This window comes from Miniopterus schreibersii, assembly GCF_964146895.1.
Source record: "Miniopterus schreibersii genome assembly, chromosome: X".
In the NCBI taxonomy this organism is placed as follows: Eukaryota; Metazoa; Chordata; class Mammalia; order Chiroptera; family Miniopteridae; genus Miniopterus; species Miniopterus schreibersii.
In genome coordinates, this window is record NC_138104.1 from 100,302,520 (window position 1) to 100,325,032 (window position 22,513).

Sequence of the window (22,513 nt, forward strand, 5' to 3'; positions counted from 1 at the left end):
TGGAACATTTCCATATCTCAAACAAAGTATCCAGTTTTAGATTCTGCTCACAATGACTACTAACATTTTCTTGTCTGCATTTCCCTATATCTATAATGAGAATAACATATTTTTTTCTTCATGGGGATACTGTAAGCTACTATTATATTATACGGATAATATAATAGCTATATAAGTGCTTCAGGCTTATGAGGTAGACGAGAAACAAAAATCCAAGTTACCATTGTCATCTAAATTATCCACATTGTAGTGCAAAAACAGAAGGACTCTTAGAGAAGTTCTGTGGCACACTTAGCTTTATTGAAATTGGACAAATACTCTTAAATAACTCCTTTTACAGCACATGTAAAATTCAATTTTTTATATTTTTACAGGTTGTCTGTTATCTGAGTAAGCAAAAATACGTCTTTTTTTTTTTTTTTCTTACTTAAAACATGTAGCCAGGATTCAAACCACGTAGCTCTGGTACCAAAAAGGCAACGGGTTATGAAAATCACAGTACAATTTTAAAATTCTTTAAGTTAGTTAAGGACATTTAAAACGATATTCACTTGAATTGACAGTAGAAATCATGGGTCAGTTGACATTAGGACTAGTAGTTACACCTACAATGAGAGCAGAAATGGGAAGTTCAGGCTAATATGAGCTACACCATTCAGGACACACCATCTCCATAAATACTGTGGCCCAGAGGTTGCAATGGCTAAGTCACACTTGAGCACTTCACACAGAAATATAGCCAAAGCGAAAAAATATAGTGCACTAACTTGGATCTAAAATAAAATGGGCATATATTTTTAAGAGGATATACTATCAAATCAGTTACACCAGACACAATTTAAACCCCAAAATTACATCTAGGAAAGAAAAATAATATTAAAATGCACACCCACACGGACAGTAGAAATCTTTTCTTTGTGATTGGTGCTTATTTTTTGTTGTTTTTTTGATAAGTAGAAATCATTTATGACCCACAAAAGGATTTCTCAGGTGAAACACTAATTACAGACATTGTAAAGAACGTAGCTCAGGAGGCTTGTTTTAAAAATGAGGCAGCATTTTCCTGAAAAAAGTTTGGTCCTCAACTCACTATAGGCTAGTCACTATGGTCAGATGGTAAGCATTTTCTATGTGTGTGTCTGTGTGTGTGTTTTAAACTAACTTTTCCAATACCAGAATTAGTCAAAACCAGACCAAAAGACAAATTTCCGTCGAGAACTTGACCTTGCATATCATGTCTAATTGATGCATCATCTGAAAGAACAGTGCTAAAGACTATGAAGAGAATTATGCTCACGTGATTCTGCAACAACTTAATTTTGTGCAAACATTTCCTTCATTGCCATATAACTTATCTTTATTCACATAGGTGCCAGGAAACCCGCCCCATGGTCCTCCCTCCCCCCTCCCCCAATCTTCTTGTCAAAGCGATATAAAGACAATTTCACTGTGTATTTACAAGTACAACACTTAGGCAAGAAGGTCCCAGGGTCTGAAGGGCACATCTATTTCTTGTGGACATCTTCATGCCGAATGATCTTATATGTGATCCAGTAAAAGATGTTGAAGATGAGGAAGGCCAATGGGAAGGCAGCTCGAGATATCGTGTCAATCCTTTTTGCCCGGTCTACAAACTTCTTCTTGATGGCTTCTGCATCTTTTGGGGGTTGTGGGGTCGGGTTGGCGGGTGTGGTCTTGACAGCTGTTCCACCCTTCACTTGGAGGCAGTGACCCATCCCATAACCACTGAAATTAAAACGACTTTCACGAGTAGTATCTTCTTCCTGAGAGAATAAAGACAGAGGAAGCAGTTTGGTTGTCAGTCAAATCAGATGGAAGGTGCTTAAAACTCTTCAGAAGTAAAAGGATAAGTCACAGTTAACTGGTAGTGTGGGAGGCTTTTGGAATGGGTGGTTCTTTTTCAAGTTTAACTCAATTATTCATGGAACAGATACAGCTCATTAACTTTTCAGGCTGAGAAATTAAGGGTAAGAATAATGACTTTGTGGTCATTTTAATTAATTAACAAACAGAAACACCTACATTATATTCAGCACCAACTTTCCCCAAATCTAGTGTATTAATCCATAGCTTTGAATAGATTGTTTTAAGGTGAAGTTTCTAAATCCCAATAGTATACTCTAAATCTATGAAGAGGACCATTTGTTCATTTACTCCTTCATCCATTCACTCATTCATTCATTCCAAAAAGCATTTACTTAATTCCTGCAGTGTACCTCCTCCTGAGCTAGGAACTTCTAGTATTGTGGCTTATTCACAGCCCAGTTCCTTCTATTGACATTGACTTTAATGTTAATGGTAGATCTAAGATTAACCCTTTACATGTACACGTTTCCCCTCCAGCCCTCTAGTTCATTTCAGTTATATGGCAGAGATTAATTATTCATTATTTGGTATTGGGTATTTCTACCATGGCTAATTTTTCTAGTGTTAATTTTTAACATTGATTCTTTGGCTACTTATTTATTTCTACCATGTGTCCTTTTAACTGATTCCAGTAGTATCTTGTATTGATTATTTCTACATGCTTTAGATAAAAGACTGAAAAATTGTATTTATTCCTCAGGGTAGAGAGTAAATAGCCTTAGTAGAGATAAATGTATGGAATCTGAGTGTGACGTGGATCAAAATACTGGGGTTGAAAAGGCAGGATTGAAATGACCTACTTAATAAAATTTAGTTCTAAATAGCCATTGATCGAATCTTATTCTGAAACTGGATTACTGCCTTCCACAATACTGTGCAATCCTTTTGAGTAACCAGAGGCACTGCACTCTTTCTTTGTTTTAAAATCTGAATGATGTATTTTATGATATATTTTATGGATGCAAAAATTTCAATTAAGTATATAGTATTTCAAAATATGGAATAAATGGATATATTAATAATTGCAGTGTCATTGGAAAACTTATTTAGTACTTAGCAAGAAAGGAAGCATAGAGGTCATTAGGGGAAGGGGACTTGCTTATCACATGAGTTTTAGGCTGTCTTGGACATCCTAGTACTGATTGGTAATTAGACCTCAACCAGTGTATCAGAGAAGAAGAAATGGTGCCAGTTGCTTTCGTAAAGAGAGATCCAGAGAGGAAGTTTTATAAATATATGTCTGCTTGCGTCTCCTCTCATCTCCTTCCAGACCAACTGAATCAGAATCTCTGGGAAAGAACTAAGAATCTGTATTTTGAAAAATCCAGTGACTCTAATGCAAAAGGTTGGAAACCAGTGGCCTAGATGAGCTCTAATGTCCATTTCTATGATGCTGAAGCTATTCTGTATTATTGAATCTAAAATGACTTTTCAAATGGAAACAATCTCTTAAAATACATTTCCCCTTGTCAGCCTAAATTTACTATGCTGTTGATTCTTTCCATGTCTGTAGAAACCTGCAAATTGCTGTTCCCACCTCTGTAAACATTTAGAAACTCATGATTAAGCATAGAATTTACTGCCTGAGTGAGATAGGATTATTTTAAAATTCTTGGGCCCCTGAAGAAATAGAAAGGGTAGTTAGCTGGTAACCTGTTTTTAGCACATAAAACAGAAGGGAATTAAATACACATGTCCATATTTTCAGACTGACCCATTAATTTCTATAGTCTTTCCACACATACTGTGAATGAATAGCTGAAGAGGTTAACTTACTCCGTTCACTACTGGAGCTAGAATACAGTGATGCCAGTTAGCTTATAATTGTAGGTTAGGTTGTGCATTGCCACGCAGCCTGTCGATGCCTAATGAACGTTTGTTGAATAATGAACAAAAGGAGACTTGAAGATGGTTCTCTCTACGCTTGATAATACTTTCCTCAGTCATTCAACAGTGTTTTAAATTATGGTTCTTAGCGTAGTTACAGCTAATTAAATCAATTCTTTAAAATTCTCCACCATAAAAATAAATCTGTCATGGGTAGAAATTATCCATTTAATGTTTCATATACAGGAGATGTGAACACTAGTGTAAGGGTCTTCTTATTTACTATTATGACTCATTCAATACCTTTTAAATATAGAACCTTAAATTATCCACATAAAGGGGTATGGTTTTACTTCAGAAAATATAATTGAAACCAATTTGAATTTTTGTGTTATAATGAATGACTAATTGCCTTTATAGCAGTTTCAGAATAAAATGTTACAGTAATATGGAAAGATTCCTATATGAGGGCAAATGGAGATGAGCTTGAGTCATAGATAAACTGAAGCTAAAATAAAGAACAATCTGTAGGCACAGCTTAGTTTAACGTATTCACAGGAAGAGTCAGTTAGATCTTCTCAGTAAGAATAGAATTTTAGGCATATATTATCCATTTCTCCTAATTAGCCAGGAAACCAATTAGTTGATTATTGCTGCCAACCAGCCATCATCGGTAACTTTGAGCAAAAAACGCTTCAAGCTCATTCATTTTGTTATTCGCTGATTAAATTCCCACAGAAAATGAATCATCCAGCCCAAGTAGCAATACATACAATTTTCTATACCCCACTTTGATAAAAATCGTCAATCTTGTCTGCTGTATGAAGCACTTCCATGGCACTGTACAATTTGTTTGAGACTTATTATCTTATTTTACTTATTTTATGCATCAATTCTACTTACTGTAAAATTTACTCATTCCTGTGTTTGGAATAACTCTTGTCTAGATGTGAAATTAGACCTAAAGCATCACCAAAACTGCATTGTAGTGAATTGTTTAAAAAAATAATTTCAATATAATGAAAGAACATAGTATTTATAAAATGAAATATTTTAGCAGAGCCTATAGTTTTAATTATTCTTTTAAGCCCTAGAGAGGAGGAAATAAAAGGACTCCTAAAAACTGAGATAGGGGAAAAATCTTTCCATCACATTTCTCACCCAGTTTCTTTGATTGGATTGAGTCTCCCTTTTGTTGGAGTAGGAAATTTCTCAGTTGGAACTGAGGTTGTAGTGGGCTTCAATCAATGCAAGGACATAATGGGATCTCCAGCCCTTCTTAGGAAATAGTGTGAGTCCAAACACAGCAGGTTTTCACCAAAAAAGTCCCCTGAGCAAAATGAAGGCTGAATGGTGCTTAATTGTAGGCCTGCTGATTTCTATCACTTGGACTTGGGGAAGATGGATGGCCTTGAGAAATACAGAATTCTTGTGGCCTCAATTTCCTCCTCTGCATCACAGGGACTTGAGAATAGATATGAAGAATGAATAGATATCATTATTGATTATCACTGTATACCATGTACTTAAAACTACAGTCAGTCTTATCACCAAGTCAGCCCTTCCAATCTCATGCTTCCTGCTGAAATTGAGGCTGAGACCAGCTTTGTGGCTTTCCAAAGTTATATCGCTAATAAATATTGAAGCTGATATTCAAATTCAGGTCTGTCAGATTTCAAAGACTCTAGAAGTCTTTGATTTTTATGTACTTGTCCTACAAAACCCCAAATGGCTTCCATTGAAGATTATGGATGAAGAATCTGACTGAACTTTGCAGAATAACAAAGTTAAAGTAAAGTGAACCAAATATAAGCATTGGTTTCTTACTGATGTGGTAAATGAATTAAAACTGTCAAAGTGTCATTTTGGGAAGACAGTGAAAGGCAATTTTTCTAAAAGAAATGCATATCAATAGATCATCTCTTTTTCAGTGAAAGATATAATTATTGAGTTTCTAAGAAGAAGCTTCTGGGAAGTATTTCTTGAGCACTTGCCATTCATGTATTTATATTTCCAACGAATAGTCATCGGGCAGCTATTATGTACCAGGTATGTGGCAGGGATGCAGCAGTGAACAAGAAGACAAAGTCTCTGCTTTTTTCTAGCTTACATTCTAGTCAGGAGAATAGAGAGTAACAAGTAAGGAAATTATACACACACACATACACACACACATATGTTTATCTATACACAAGACACTTCCACACACTTACATGCACACACACACATATGTATCTCTATACACAAGACACTTCACACGCTTACATGCACACACACACACACACACGAGATAGTTATGGGTGCTTTGAAGAAAATCAAAATAAGAGACTTAAGAGGTGAGTGGCAGGGAAATGGATGTTTTAGAGTGAGTGGTCAGAAAAGGCCCGAGGAGATGCCAGGTACTATGCCATGTGCTGGGGATCCAGTAGTGAGCAAACTAGATCAGATTCTTGACTTCAAGGAGTTTTTTTTTCAACCTTGAGATGACAAAAATAAAATTATCACATGAATGCATAATTATTAACTATGATAAGGGCTCTGAAGGAAAATTATAGGGCACTGTGAGAGCTTATTGATGGAGGTCCTCATCTCATCTGGCAGATAGGAAAAGCTTTTCCCTGAGGAAGTGATGTTTCATTAAAGATAATGAAAAATGGCCCAGCTGACGTGGCTCAGTGGTTGAGCATCGATCTAGGATCCAGGCTATTGGGGTTCGATTCCCAGTCAGGGCACATGCCCGGGTTGCGGACTCCATCCCCAGTCGGAGCCGAGCAGGAGGCGGCTGATCAATGACTCTCTCATCATTGATGTTTCTCTCTCTCTCTCCCCCTCTCCCCTCCTCTCTCTGATATCAATTTAAAAAAAAAAAAAGATAATGAAAGGCATTAAAGAGGTGAAAGTGGAGTTGGGGGATGTGTGAGATTGGAGGGTTTGCTGCAATTGAGAGATGGTAGGATGGCTCCTGAAATGCAGGCAGAAGGATGGGTGAGACCAAGTTTCAGAAATGACCATGGGCTAGATCATGTAGGACCTTGCAAACCATCTGCCTATTTGGAGCTTTATTTTAAGAACCAAGGGAAGGAAAAAATGAATAAGACCTTGGGTTTTTTGCAGGGAAGGGGCATAGAGAACTAAATAGAGTATAATATGAGAAACATTTTGAGATAAGCACAAAGGCTCATTGGCATTCAGATAAGCCTGCAGTGTCCAGAGTTGGTGAGGTAATACTGCTGAGATATACAAATCATCTGTGATTCCCCTAATCTGAAAAGGACTCTGTAGCTACCTGTTGGTTTTCAGTATCCGTTTCTATTTTTGCTTATTATTATTATTTTTAAATGTCTGCTTCCCAGTCATATTGAAGAATAGGTAGTCAGGTGCTCTGAATTTTGATAGCTGATTTCCACTATTGTCTTCACTCACTGGAAGGTGAACTGTGGGGAGTGTGCCAAAGTCATCTTTGTAGCTCCATCTGCTAGTACAATGCTGTACCCATGATAGTTATTCACTAACTGCTTGGAATGATCCTCTTGATTCTGAGTAAGGGCTCAGAAAGATTGTGCTCCCTGTGGAACAGGAGGCAACAGCGATTATCTCCTAGCCCATTTCCTTCTTTTTGCCAATTGCAGTCCTTTGTATGGCCTCTGGATCAATCTTCCCCAAAGTTCTATTCTATTGCTCTCACTACATACTCAATAGCCTTGATATTGTAAAGGAGCAGAGGAAAGTACTGGGGTAGAGCCTAAAAGGCTTGGGTTGAATTCACATCTTTATTCCTCCTAGATTCATGAGTTTAGGACAGCCCCTTAACTTTCTTGCTCTTCTATTTCCTTATCTTTAAAATGAAGACATTAGCTATTTGGCCATTTTCTGAGTTTGCATATAGGACTATAATGCTGGCTAGTATATTGCCTTGAGATTAATCTCTAGCTGGCTGATATGTTTTTAGACTTTTCTTCCCAAGCAGAGAGTAGACAGAATGCAAATAAGGGCCTTAAAAAATTTTTACAAGGGTTTATTTGAGCCAAACTGATGTCATATGTCAGGGAGCAAGATCTCAAATGCTCTGCAAATAAGGGTCTTAATGTCTTCATTCTACCCCTGCCCTGATACCTTCTGCCAGGGTTGGCTTCAAGGGCATGCATACTGTGCAGTCACACAGGGCCCAGTGCTTAGAAGGGTCCTATAACTGGTTTAATGGTCTGTTGTAGCCATCTTGAAATTCATAATAATTTTTGAAAAGGGCCCCACATTTTCATTTTGTACTGAAATGAAGCCAGCCGTACTCCTACTGTAGTAGAATTGATGGAATTCCATTTGCCCATTGCTTCCATTCCCAGCCTTAATACTTACCAACAGTTTCTCATCTCCTTAATGACTGTTCGCAAGCTCCTTTGTGTGAAAGTCAAGGACCCCTATGTCCTACCTTATACCTACTTCTCTTTTAAGGTTTCATGATCTTTAACTTTAGTCAACTGCTTCCCTTTGCATAGAATGCTCCTCCCCTCTCTTTACCTGACAAGCTCCTGCATGTCCTGCAAGACTCCACTCTGCCATCACCCCATTCAAGATGCCTTTTCTTGACCCATGAGCCTGGGCCATGGGTTCTTCCTCCACTCCTGTAGTCCCTGGAACATGTCTCCATAATGGAACCTTCTGTTAAAATCAGCTATTTACATGTCAGCCTCTATTATGTAACCTTCAAGTGCAGGGACACAGTTTTGCATATCTTGGTAGCCCCAGTACCTAGAACAATAGTTGGCTAAAGCTTCCTATGTTGAATATATATAAATTCTTCTAAAATGAATGGTAGAAAAAAAGTGTTTTGTAATAAGAAAAATCTTTTCCTTGCTTGTTTATTATGTGGCTTATTTTTACACATTGAATTTATATAATATTAAGGCAAACCTAAACTCAACAATGCCACACAGGAACTGAGGTATTTGTCATCTATATTTGAAACACTGTCCATTTTTTTTGGCCCAGTGTTAAGCTAACGAGCAGCCCAGATAGTGTGAAAATATGTAAAATTAGATCCACCTTATTAACAATCTTAGTAAAAAATGAAGGCTTTTTTGCAAAGAAAATAAATGGAATAGACAAACACTCCAGGATACAAAGAAATATTTTTGTCATTTGTGTATCTATTGGCAAATCAAAATAATAAAGCTAGGTAAATGAGGAGCCAGTATGCAATAGAAATATGCAAAAATTTCACCAAATAAATTAGACCCTTATCAGTTCTTATCCATAACAAAAGATCAAGGAGTGTTTGAATAACATTGAGGGTATTTGAACCATAGGCCATCCATTTGGGTTTGATGAAGAGAATAAAATTCTAATTAATGAAACATTTTTCTTCACAAATCTCTTAAATTAATACCTGTACTGTGGTGCTGTTCACCATTCAGCTATCATTACACAACATTTTCTTCACTGCCTCGACCACACATGTTAAATGAAGTTAAATTTTTTTTTTCCTGTTAAAAGGCCAGCAGATCTTCTTATTCAGGACAAAACTCACCCCAATAACAGGGGGAAAATATGTGGGTAAGGCAGAGAAACAGAATTCAGCTGTAGTATAAACAGGGATTCCAGAGCTGACGTTGCCACAGCATATGGAGTCGAGTTGGCTAAAATGTCTAGTTTTCCACTGAAACCCATCTTTCTTTCTTCTTCCAATGGTCAATCTACCCACTAGATGCCAGTAGCACCCCCCCCCAGTTGTGAGAATGAAAAATGTCTGCAGACAGTGTCTGATGTCTCCTAGGGCACAAAATCGCTACTAAAGAAGCCATACTTTAGATGGTCACACATGTGCACGTGAAGGACTGCATTTTCTAACCTCCCTGCACCTATGTGGGGCTATGGAACACATCTAGTGTCAGGATTTCCAATCAGCTCAATCTCCAATAATATTAAGGCAAACCTAAACTCAACAATGAGAATCTAGTCACTTTTTATCACCCCAACACTACATGCTGGTCTGAGCCACTCAATGGTGACTCATCAAGTCTTTTTCACCAGAATTATTATAGTCTTCTACCTGGTCCCCTAGCTTCTAAACCCTCTTTCCCAACAATAATGTCCATTCTCAATACAGCAGCTAGAGGGATCTTGTTAAACTGTGAATCAAGTTAGATCTTCAACAGCTCAAAACTCTCCCATGGCTCTCACCTCACTCAGTAAAAAGCAGGTCGTTTTAATGTCCCATTTTCCTCTCAGAACTCACCTTGTGCTGTTCTCTTTCTAGCCCAGGTGTCAGCAAACATTTTTCTTAAATGGCCAGATAGTAAATATCTTAGATTTCATGGGCCATACAGTCTCTGAAGAATATCTTTGCAATGTATATTTTGAAACAAATTTTCTTAAGTGAAATACTTATTTTACTGTACTTTGGACCACACCTTGCCTATAGCACCATATTTTTAATGGACTGGAAGTAATTATTTAAAAATAATTGTTTGACTTTGGGCTCAAAATCTATAAAGCTGAAATGTTTTCACTTAATGTCAGCTGTAGTTATAGAGGGTAGTTTAGAAATAGAGTATGTGGTTGTGATGTTTCGATTCCTCAAGAGGGAAGCAATGCCTTGCATAGGGACATTTTTTTTCTAGTAGTCTCTGTCAATTCTGGTCTGTCTAGAATGCTGGGAAGACACACTAAATTCTGAGAAGCATGAAGGTGAACATCTTCCATCTGGAGTATGAGCTGTTCAATTATTAACATCATTTGCCATCTGTTCAGGGCTCAAAGTGAATGTTGTGAGTGTCTACACAGCACATACTGAAGGAGACAGGCGATCAGGAGATGAGCCCACTGCCAAACTCAAAACAATAATGATAGCACCACCAACAAATCACACCAAACACTTACTTGCTTTCTAACTTGGATGATCATGACTGCCAATTTCTCCAGATCATTACTGTTACACGCACGCACGCATGCACAGACACACACACACACTTGGTGTCAAAGTGGTTACTGTGTGAAATTCTCTGTTGTTTACCTGGCACCACCACCCCTGTAGAAGTGCCTGCCTAATGCTGGGAAGAACTACGTTTTCCAGAATTATCTTCTTGATTGGTTCTTGGTTAGGGTTTGTCAGTGAGAGGAACTTGAGGGACTTGGAAGGTGAAAGGGAAGCAGGGGCCTTTATTTTGGGGAATATGTGGGGGTCAGATTAGGCTGCTTTGTTAGACACAGCAGCTTTCCAGACTTTTCTGTGGAATCCCATTTTATGATCTCACTTTAGCAGCTGGACATGGTGGCTTCTCAGATTTCCCAGTGAACACCTGATTTTCCACCCAGAGATTCAGGTTGAAGTCCCATCTACTGACTATAGTTACTCTCATATTCATATAAACCCTAATTTCTATATTAAGCCCCTTATTCTGGCAGTATGTTTAGTGTCTGTTTTCCTGACTAAACCCAACATGATACAGGTATACAGGTACTCCAGACTTTTATCCACAAAACATCATTTTAATGCAAGTTGCTGTAGTTTTCTTCAATTAAAATTTATTGGGGATCATAATGCACCAAGGATTAGGGAGAAATAAGGATAAAGGTGATAGAGTCCTGCCCTGAAGTCAGTGTGGAACTGGGGTAGGGGATTAAGAACATGTAGAGCAGTGCTGCTCAACCAAGAGCGATTTTGCCCCCAAGGTGACTTGAGGCAATGTCAGAGTACATTTTTGGTTGTCACAACAGGGGAGAGTGTCCTATTGGCATCTAGTGGGTAGCAGCCAGGATACTGCTAAATATCCTGCAATACACAGGACAGTCCCCCACAACAAAGCATGGATATGTCAATAGTACTGAGGTTGAGAAACCCTAATACAGACAATGATTCCAGTGCAATCTCCTGTGATAAAGGAATGCCCAGGCCACAGGATAGACAGATTAGAGGTCATGTTATGCTAGAGTAATTAGCAGAAATCTAGATGGCATTGTTTCTGTAATAACATCATGGAATGGACTGCCTCGGGAAGATATACCTGAAGATTAATTACACACCTGTTCAAAAAAGCAACCCATGTAAAGGCAGCTTCATTTTGTTATCCAAGCTTACCTTTCGGTGCAGCTACAGAGCAGCTCAAAGGTACTTACCTGTGCCATTTGGCCAGGAGTTATATATTTTACTCTTTCTATATCTTAATCAGGGAGAATTGTTACAAAGGACAGAAACCTACTCATATTAGCTTAAATAAATGAGGAATTTCTTTCTTTTTTTGTTAATCCTCACCCAAGGATATTTTTTCCATTGATTTTTTAGAGAGAGTGGAAGGGAGGGGGAGAGACAGAGAGAAACATCGATGTGAGAGAGGCACATTGATTGGTTTGCCTCCCACATGCACCTGACCAGGGTGGGGATCCAGCGTGCAACAGAGGTGCATGCCCTGGACAGGAATCGAGACCGCAGCCCTTCAGTTCTCGGACCGACGCTGTAACCCCTGAACCAAACCAGCCAGGGCGATAGAGAAATTCTTTTAAAAATTACTATAAAAATTGCCCAGCCGGCATGGCCAAGTAGTTGAGGGTAGACCCATGAACCAAGAGGTTGCCTGTTTGATTCCCAGTCAGGGCACATGCCCAGGTTGCAGGCTTAATCCCTAGGGAGGGATGTGCAGGAGGCAGTTGATCGATGTTTCTTTCTCACATCGACGTTTCTATCTCTCTGTCACTCTCACTTCCTCTGTCTAAAATCAGTAAAAACATATTTTAAAAAAATAAATAAAAATTACTATAAAAATTATTGTAAGACAATCTCAGTCTCCAAGGATAGGGAAGCAGTACCCTGCACAGGTATGAAGCCAGGGTTCTGGATCCAGAACTCCTTTCACATCTTGGCTCTGCCTCTAGCCAGTGTGGGAGCTGGGTAAGTCAATCAAACCTCTACCTGTCTCAGTCTCTTCTGCAGTAAAAATGGAAATGACCCATTCCTTATAGGGTTTTTTAAAGGATTCAGTGAGATAATGCACAGTAAGGGCTTATAACAGTGTTTGGTATATAGTAGGTACTCAATAAATGTTAGCAATGATCATGATATTGATGATGGTGGAAGGAGGGCTACCTAGCCCAGGAACTCCAATGTGCAAGTCAGAAAATGAGACTCTTCTCAATCTCTCAGAGCTGTTAATCTCTTCTAGTTCTGCACTCCTCCTTTCAGATTCCTTTATTTACTCATGTCTCAACTGGGCTACCCCAGCCTCAACCCTATGGGAACCTGTTCAACTCAAGTTTACTGTCATCTAATTAGAGTAACAGAAACTCCTCCTTCAGATTCTTGAAAGACGGATTCTCATTGATATCCCAGTTTATAGACAGTTGTCCTCGAGACATTGGATAGAAAAAGGGGTAGGAGATACACAATCAGGACAGCCTGAGCACAGGGTGTGGAGCAAGGTCCTCCTCCCAGGGTGGTGAATGTTCCTGAAAGCACACCACAAGAGGAAGCATAGAAGAAACAAGACTGGCTGGCCTTGAAAACAAATGAGCCTGGATCATATTTAAGGTGTTTTCAAAAGGGTGAAGAACGTTTGTATTAATGGCTTCAAAGTTGCTAATCAGAAGCAATTGGTTGACATTACAGGGAGACAGAATTTAACTCAATATGAGGAAGAACTTTTAACAACTCTGAAAATGAACATGGAGCACAATACCTTGGAAGGTAATTAATTCCTTGTTACTGTAGATAATCAAGTGTTTAATAATTTGTTGGAGATGTTGGTTATTAATGCAACATCTGGGTTTCAAGGTAGATGATTTATGTACCTTCTAATTGTGGGAGTCTCTGATTATGCATAAAAATTGCTAAGGTAAGTCCAGAAGGGCAAACCACTTTGAAGGTGCCAACCCAAATGCAAGAAAGATGTATTTAACAAGCTGTGCCCTGCTATGATCCTCCTTGGCCTCCTAGAAATTTCTAATCCTTCTGATCCCATTTTGAGAAACCCACAGCAAGAACTTTTCAGGTGTGTTTTCTCTTTCATTGATCTTAGACTTGCAAAATATTTTATTTCGTTATTTTTAAGGGTGTCATTTGGGCAGTAAGTCCCTTTCTGCTGTTACAATTTTGAAGAAAATTCTAATATAGAGCATATAAAATATATAATATAGAATAATAAAAACCCTAAAAGAGTAACTGGTAACCTCACACTGTGTAAAGAATTAGGCACTGAATGGGTGGATGTGTTTTAGAGGTCAAGACACCATGTTCATGGAGGTGTCTTTATTATATCTAGTTTTGACAGCCTAGAGGCTCCAAGCAATAATAGCAACCTTCCAAATAGCCATTTCTTTTTTTTCTCCTCTTTCCTCCCACTGCTCATTGTCTGCTGACAGGACCTCAGAGGGAGAGGATTCAATGCTCTTGGCCATCTAACTTTGGTGAGCTATTTATTTCAATAAACTCAAGAACTGAGAACTCAATAGGATTGGATCTATGTTTGCTCTTGCCCCTGTTCCCTTCCTGTTCACTTTGAAGAGACAGGTTAATGTCATGATGAAATCACCAGGTGTGACTTGAAGAAACATTAGGAGGTTTAAAAGAGGGACAGTGCCCGCCAGGTGTGGCTCAGCGGTTGAGCATTGACCAGGATCCAGGCGATCAGGGTTCGATTCCCGTTCAGGGCACATGCCCGGTTGCGGGCTCGATCCCCAGTCGGGGGCATGCAGGAGGCAGCCGATCAATGACTCTCCTCATTGATGTTTCTATCTCTCTCCCTCTCCTTTCCTCTCTCTGAAATCAATAAAGATATATTTAAAATAAAATTAAATAAAATAAATTAAATAAAATAAAATAAAATAGAAGAGGGACAGTGAGGAAAGAGATGGCTGTAAGCTGTCACTTCATTGCTTTCCACAGCTGTAGAACAAGCATGGTTTCTCCAGGTGAAAAATGATAAACCTGCTTTCTCTGGCTAATCTTATTTCCTTCTGAATGTGATGATCCTGGTAAGCTAGGTCTTATGACTATGGACTGTTAGTTCTGTTTTAAAATTAGTAATAACCGAAGCAGATGAACATATAAACCATCAGGAGGCACTTTCCTATTGCTCCTCCCAAGGATGTCAAAGCAGCAAAGTGAACCAGAAACAGTCCATGCTTCGTCATTCTGGCTTATTATTTAGCTTTGCCAATCATTTATGCCCTATCTCTATCCTAACTTCCCTGCAACCATTTGTTCACTAGCACTTCAACTATAGCTTCTTGTAAGCAACTCTTGCAAAAAAAATAATTAGAAAAAGGCAAATGGAGAATAATGGATAAAATGAGGGTGTGTGTTCTTTTTAGAGTATCTGCAATACATTTCCAAGATTTCACCTTCTCTCTGCCTCATTACTATGGTTACCAGAGTTAAGATTTCAGACAAAAACTTGTCTGTAGATCCAGAGGGAAGATTGATTGCAATAAATACAGAAGATAGAAATTGGGCACAACTTGAAAATAATATCACTCTCTGTTGATCTAATTGTTGACCAATTGAGTTTCTAGTTTAGAAAGTGCATGAAGGTACGCAGCATTGGCACTTAATGGGGAGTCTGCCTCCTTTTCCTTCTCAAAGATGTCACTGCGATAGTTATAATCAGGGCAAAGAGGAAACTGTATATGGTTATAAGAAGATATATTTCCATAGAAAATAGACTTAAGCTCTGAGTAGGTGTTTCTTTCTCTCCCCCCCCCCCCCAGTGTGTGCCTCCTTGTAAGGCAGATGTCATGCCCAGCTGAAAATGACAGCTTCCACACCACCAGCACAGGCCACTGCATGATGGGTCCAGCTCACTGGCATCCCAGTCCTGGGGCAGAGGGAGGAGTGGGCCTGGACTGGTAGAACAGACGAGGAGCTCAGTGAGTTTTAGTGAGGTACAAGGTACGCCTCCTGTCCCTGTCATCATAGCAACCAAATAAGGACCTCCTGCTTCTGGACCTGTGACTGACTCTTAAGGGTATCTGAGAAGGTTTAAGCCACAGAAGCTTAGATGAACCTGTTTACTTGCCCAACACACTGTGAAAGCACTTTTTTTTTTTTTGCCATGACCCAAAGTAGAAAACATTTTCCATTACTGACCAGATCACATATATATACACTCCCACGCACATGACTATCTCTAGCAGATACAAAAGTTTCTCAAAGTGGTATTTACTTTTCCAAAGCAGAAGGCACTCTGATATTTTCTGATTCTTTCCTAATTTTTATTTTTCAAAAAAGCTGGTGGTGAGCCACTGAACTGAGTTCACGACCCACAAGTCAATCACACCCCACAGTTTAACATGTATTGTGTTTAATGGTCATGATTGATTTCTTCACTGTCAGTATTCATTCATCAAATATTTACTGAGCATTTACCATATTACAGGCATGTGCCCGTCATGGGGAAATTGGAGAGGGAGGTTTTCAGATACACAGCAGAGTCCTGATGAAGAGTCAGATATTCTGTTAAGACCCATTGCAGCTCTCATCCATCGTGCTTGAGAAGGTGCTAGGATTTCACAGTCTGGGAAATGGCCTACTGTGTACCAGGCATTGTGCTAGGCCCTGAGACTTCCTGCATCCGTACTTAAATATATCTCCCTCTAGGATGCTCTTTCCTCCTCATTTCTGCCATCTCTGTTTAATAGTAACCACACATTTTTTTCTATTCTAAATGCCTGAATTTATTAGGGTGGATTTTAACAATATAGTTGCAAGTCTCTCGTGCACTAAATAGTGGGCAATTACTCAAATAATACATAGGATCATTTTACAGAGTCAGTCGATATTTTATATGAGCACTAGAAGATAACTTTACATAAAGAGCTCAATTACACTATTCCAGGTAGCTGTGCATTTATTTTCCCACAAATTTGTGTGTGGGGCTAGAAGTTAGGTGCCAGTGGGCTGGCTTCATAAGAAGACATTGCTGTCTATATTTATTTATTTATTTTTATTTTTTAAAATATATCTTTATTGATTTCAAAGAGAGGAAAGGGAGAGAGAGAGAGAGAAACATCAATGATGAGAGAGTCATTGATCGAGCCCGCAACCCGGGCATGTGCCCTGACCGGGAATCGAACCCCGATCACCGGGATCCTAGGTTGATGCTCAACCGCTGAGCCACGCCCGGCCGGGCTGCTGTCTATATTTAAAATGCCCCATATGAGAAATGGCATGACCTCTGATGTCTTAGTGCTGGCTGGTTTTCTACTTTCAAACCACTGAGCTGTGAGCCCTGAGTAGAAACCAGCAATTCATTCAGCAAATAATACCTAGCATGTACCAGACAATGTTACAGTTTCTTCTTATTGAAAGATGAATAGTAGCTTTTGCTGTTGAGACGATTTCTGAGATTTTCCTGAGGGTTTTTACAAAACAGGTGAAGAGAAGAGAAGGGAAATATTTGATGAGTGTTGGCTGTGTGCGAGGTACCACTGTTCACATGCATAATCTTGTTTACGCTTAATAGTAATCCCAAGAGAAAGGGCTTCATTAGACTCCTTTACAGATGCAGAAACTAAGACTCACAGTGATTAGACCATGGCTGCACATCACCTAGCAAATATAGTACCAGCCAGGATTTGAATTCAGTCACCTAGACTCCTGGCTGAAATGCATTTCACTGTACCATGCTTCTCTCCCATCTCGTTATTTGTGTGATTTGAAGAGAAAAGACATATATTTTTTTAAGAGGACAGGAATCCACATGGCAGAATTATTCAAGAAAAGGGTGCTATAATGAAACATGTTGACAGGGTACTTGGCTGGGATGAAGAAAGCTGGCTTTATGACAGCGATTTTTATACTTTTTTTTTTTTAATCACAGTAAGTGCGAAAAAGCATTCGATGATTCTATGATGAATTAAGGCATCTAAGTAAGGCTTGGCCGCCAGAAACTGGCTGCATGACATTTAGCAAACCTCGTAAACTCCCTGTGTGGATATCACTGCCAAACCACCTTAATCTGAAGCATTTCGTGCTTTCCAGAATAAAGACGTATGACTATTTGGAACAGTTGTTTTACTATCATACATGTGTGCACACAGTTCAATCCTGTTAACTAAGGTGAAACCTCACTCTGGCATGGATTCTCCTGGATGGCCTTTCAGATCGCCTCCCTCTTATGTATGTGAACACAGAGCTGAGAGGACACCTTCTCAGTTACAGGAAAATGTGTTGTGTGGGCTTCCCATTTGGCTCCAAACACCAGAATGATACTGCTACTCTTCTTAAGAAAAACAACACAACAAGCACCATAGGAGTAAATGATTCTGTATGGTTGAAATCTTTCATCATGAAAAAGAAATAAAATTTACTGAAAAACTACAGGGAACAATATTGATGAACTTAACATTTTTCATCAAATGAAAATTTTATTTAGGGCTATGGGGTATTTTTTCATGTGTTAATAGTGCGCCTTGTTTTAGACTGTGCATATTGCAATATGTGTGCGTTTTTAATGAACTATTTTCAATATGGTCTAGTACTGCACTTCTCAAGCTTCAGTGTCCTTGTGAATCCCCCTGGGTGGAGGGTCCTGTTATAATGCGGATTCTGATTCCCTAGGTCTGCAGTGGGGCCTGAGAGTCTATCTCTAACAAGCTCCAGGTGCTGCCGGTCCTGCTGGTCACCAAGGAACACTTTAAGAAACAAGATGAACTCAAAGAGGCCCACACTAAGAGACAATCATAACTAAAATGCCAAAGGTTAAAGACAAAGAGAGAATCTTAAAAGCAGCAAGAGAAAAGCAGCTAGTTACCTACAAGGGAGCACCCATACGACTGTCAGCTGATTTCTCAACAGAAACCTTGCAGGCCAGAAGGGAGTGGCAAGAAATATTCAAAGTGATGAAAAGCAAGTGACAACCAAGATTGCTCTACCCAGCAAAGCTATCATTTAGAACTGAAGGTCAGATAAAGGCTTCCCAGACAAGAAAAAGCTAAAGGAGTTCATCAGCACCAAAGCAGCACGACAGGAAAAGTTGAAGGGTCTTCTTTAACAAGAAGCTAATGAACAAAATAAACTGATGAACAAAGTAGACCCAAAGACATTGAAGCATGCAATAGACTCACATATTTCACAGGGAAGGGGGGGCAGGAAGAGATTAACCAAAGAACTTATATGTGAATGTGCAAAATCCATGGACACCGACAATAATGTGGTGAAGGCCTGGGGAGGGGGTGGGAGTGGGGTAGAGGGGGTCAATGGGAAGAAAATGGGGGACATCTGTAATATTTTCAACAAAAAGATAAACTAAAAAAAAAAAAAAAGAAGCCAGGATCTAGAACAGTGGTTCTCAAACTCGGCTGCACATTGGAATCAAACAGGAAGCCTTAAAAAATCAAGCTGTCTTGGTTTCTTCCTATCCCCAGAGATATTCTGACTTAATTGGTCTGGGTGGGGTCTGGACATGGGGATCTTAAAAAGTTCCCAGGTGACTAGAACACGCAGCCAGGATTGAGAAGTTTGCTCTCGTGGGTTACCTTGTCTCTGGAAAATATGAGGGCTCATTTCTGGTATGCCTCTTTTTGCTCTTGAAAAAATCCAGCAGCAGACAGAGTTAAATGAAGTGGAAACGTTCAATAACTTAGCCTACTAATGTTTACACCCATGTCAACTTCTTGAAAAGCAATGCAACTATACACCCAACAAAACTCATACCTGTGCTACCAGTGCAAAGAACCTGACTTGGGATCCCTTTTTTACTCTCCTGTGTAAAGAAAAGAAGCTTGTATAGAGTAAAAAGCTAACTAGCTAAAAAGGAAATTTCTAATTTAAAGGTTTTCCTGTCTATATCATCTTTTGGGTTATTCTAGCTCTAATTAATGACTCCTGGCAGGAATGTTATCTTTGTTCATAGCAGTTTGTAATTATGAAGCTAGGCTTTAAAAAAATGTTCTCTCAAAGAACTCAGTCCTCTGTGTGCATAGCATGTCTCTGTCCCTTAGACCAGGGTTTCTCACCTGGGTACCGTTTGTTGAGGGTGTTGTGTTCTGTGCATTGTGGGATGTTTAGCACCATTCCCCAGGCTCCACCCACTCAATGTCAGTAGCACACACAGTGTCCCACCCAAGTTGTGAGAACCAAGAATGCCTTAGGACATCACCAGATGTCCCCTGGGACAGGGGAGAAATAGCCCCTGCTTGAGAACCACGACCTTAGATCGGGGGGTGGGGGGGAGGTTTCCATGTCACTGATTCTCACTTTCATCTTGACTGTCTCAAGTGTGGGAAGCTCTGCAGGTTTATCTGATGCAAAGGACAGGTAATCAGTGAGGTAGAATGAGGCCATATTCTGGTGAGCATTGAATGCCACCTTAAAGAGTGGAATTTTCATTATCTATTTAATTCCATTTTATTTATTCACAGTAACAAGATGAGGTTAGAATGATTTACAGTTAATATTCCAAGATAAAATGAAGTTTACAAATGCCACTTCCTCCTTGAGAATAGCTCCTCCTCATCAGCTAGAGGTACTTTCCCTTTCTAGAAATTGCCATGGCTCCAGCTATAACTATTATGGTTAACATTCTCTACCCAATATTAGAAACATTTTTGCACCTAATTTTTTCTCTCATTGATTTCTAAAGCTGCATGGAAACAGGTTTCAAGCAGTTTTCATACCTTCACTCTCCCTTATCTAAAACAGAACTCTGTACAAAGCAAGCATTCCACAAAATATTTGTTGAACAAATGAATTCTAGGGTTGTCCAGCAGCTTAGAGTTAAAACTAAGAAAATAGTGGCCACTTCTTTATAGTTACTTCTGAACAGAGCCAGGATCATTTATTTTGTAAATGGTTACACTTGCTTATGATGATAATACATCAATTAGGTGAGAAATAACTCTAGCTTCACTTCAATGTTTTGTTCCCAGATGAGCTTGTTGCATACAAGAATGGTATTGATAGAAGACAAATTAATACTGTGATTAGGCCCACCCATATCTCCATAATGTAATGTCAGGGAAGCATCAGACTTCCCTCTTACTCAGTTTAATCTCTTTATGAGTCCATTTATGTTGAAATAACCACAGCTTGTGTCACCATGAAGAATTCTACAGCAATTAAGAGCTGGATAGTTAAAGGAAAAGGTTGAAGATATCTGCCATCAAAGACTTCCTAAGATAGTAACAGAGCTGAAGGACCAGGCTTGATCTCAGGGACATAAAGAAATAGAATTGTATTATTAAACCTATCAAGTTGTTTGGAAAACCCAGTAGCACAAAAAGATTTTAGCAATACCAGCTGAAGTTGCCACAGATGAAATTCAATTGTTTATATGTAATTTGGAGAAGGTACTATTCTGCCTTCAAGGATGGCACTTGCTGCTTCTTCTAGATCCTTAGCCCTGTTTTTCCACACTTTGGAATTAAAAGAACCCCAGGATATGTTTGGTATTTGGTGAGGAGGCAGAGGATGGGGTCTAATGGGACTGTGATTGTCATCAGGCCCCTGGCCCAGGAGGCATTGCACGTTAGTTCTCTCTAAAGCAACCCCAAGACAAGGATTGGTGTGCAAGTAGTTTATTTGGGAGGCAGTATGAGAAGTGAGGTGAGGGGGTGAGGAAGTGGGACAGGGAAAGGAGGAAAGTGACTAAAGAATGCATGGATGATCACTCTTGGCAAATATGACTCAAATCTCTGAGACTCAGACTTGACCTCCCAAGGGGTATGAGGGTGCTGGGCCTAGCTCTCATTGGTTGAGGGCCACTCCTGGGGCATTCACCTCCTGGCCCTTTCAGCTTGCTCAAGTATGCATGGAGCATGCTAGGGTGGCCTGCAGACACTGAGATGGTCACAGGAAACCACTGCTCTGTGTGGTAATCAGAATAACGGCTACCAAAGACGTCCATGTCCTAATCCCTGGAACCTGTGAATATGTTATTTAACAGGGTAAAGGGAGCTTGCAGGTGTGATTAAGTTAAGGCACTAGAGATGGAGAAAGGGCCCTGGATTATCCAGGTGAGCCCCAATTTAATCCTATGGCTCTGTAAGCGGAGACCTTTCTTGGCTGTGGTCAGTGGGAGGCGCGACTGTGGAAGAAGGGTCAGAGAGGCAACATCGCCTTCTTTGAAGCGGGAGAAAGTGGGCTGTAAGCCGGGGAAGGTGTGTGGCCTCTAGAAGTTGGAAAAGGTGAGAAATCAGATTCTCCCCTAGAACTTTGTTACGGAAATGAGACACAGGTGACCACAGGTGACCACTATGTATTGATTGTTTATTTCTTCCCTGCAGGCTGAGAACCTGTTAGCTCAAAAGCCTGCTGGCACCAAACTCAAATTTTACACTCTGGATAATTTTTAAAAATGGCCCAACCAAGCCGACTTTTCGCCATCTAGAGCCTGCCTACTTTGCATACCTTATGAAGCTATGTCAGCATCTGCTAGCCGGTGATAAGATAAAGCCGTGTGGCTGTAAGACCCCAAGCCGCCGCTGCCCTTTGGTGCTCTGACACAGACGCCCCCTGCCTGCTGCTGAACAACATCACCTAGACAGGTAAGTCCCCTCCGCTGCGCTCTTCCTTCCGGCGGCGGCTCCTTGTAAGTCCCCGGACCATCTCACGCTGTGAGGGACTTCCTTCTCCTGCAACTCTGCGCAGGCCCGTCCCACACAGCTTGTGTGGTATGCCGCTGGTGAGTATATCTTTGCCTCTGTCAGCCCCCCAATCCCAGGAACTCCCATAGTCTCCAGAAGCAATGTGGCCTTGCTGAAACCTTGATTTTTGCCCAGTGAGGTCCGTATTGGATTTCTGACCTCCAGAATTGTAGATAATAATTGTGTCTTCTTTTAAGGCACTAAAGTTGTGGTGATGTTACAGCAGTGA

General features: G+C 39.9%; 1 protein-coding gene across 3 annotated transcripts in view; it reads right to left on the bottom strand.

Annotated features, from left to right (window-relative positions):
• Positions 1–280: 280 nt before the first annotated feature.
• Positions 281–22,513, bottom strand: part of GLRA2 (glycine receptor alpha 2) — a 157,690-nt gene continuing 135,457 nt past the window's right edge. For all 3 annotated transcript variants that reach the window (XM_081125441.1, XM_081125439.1, XM_081125440.1), the window contains one exon: positions 281–1,784. In XM_081125441.1, coding sequence (XP_080981567.1) covers positions 1,506–1,784 — 279 coding nt within the window. In that variant the 3' untranslated portion in view covers positions 281–1,505. The remainder of the gene's footprint in view (positions 1,785–22,513) is intronic.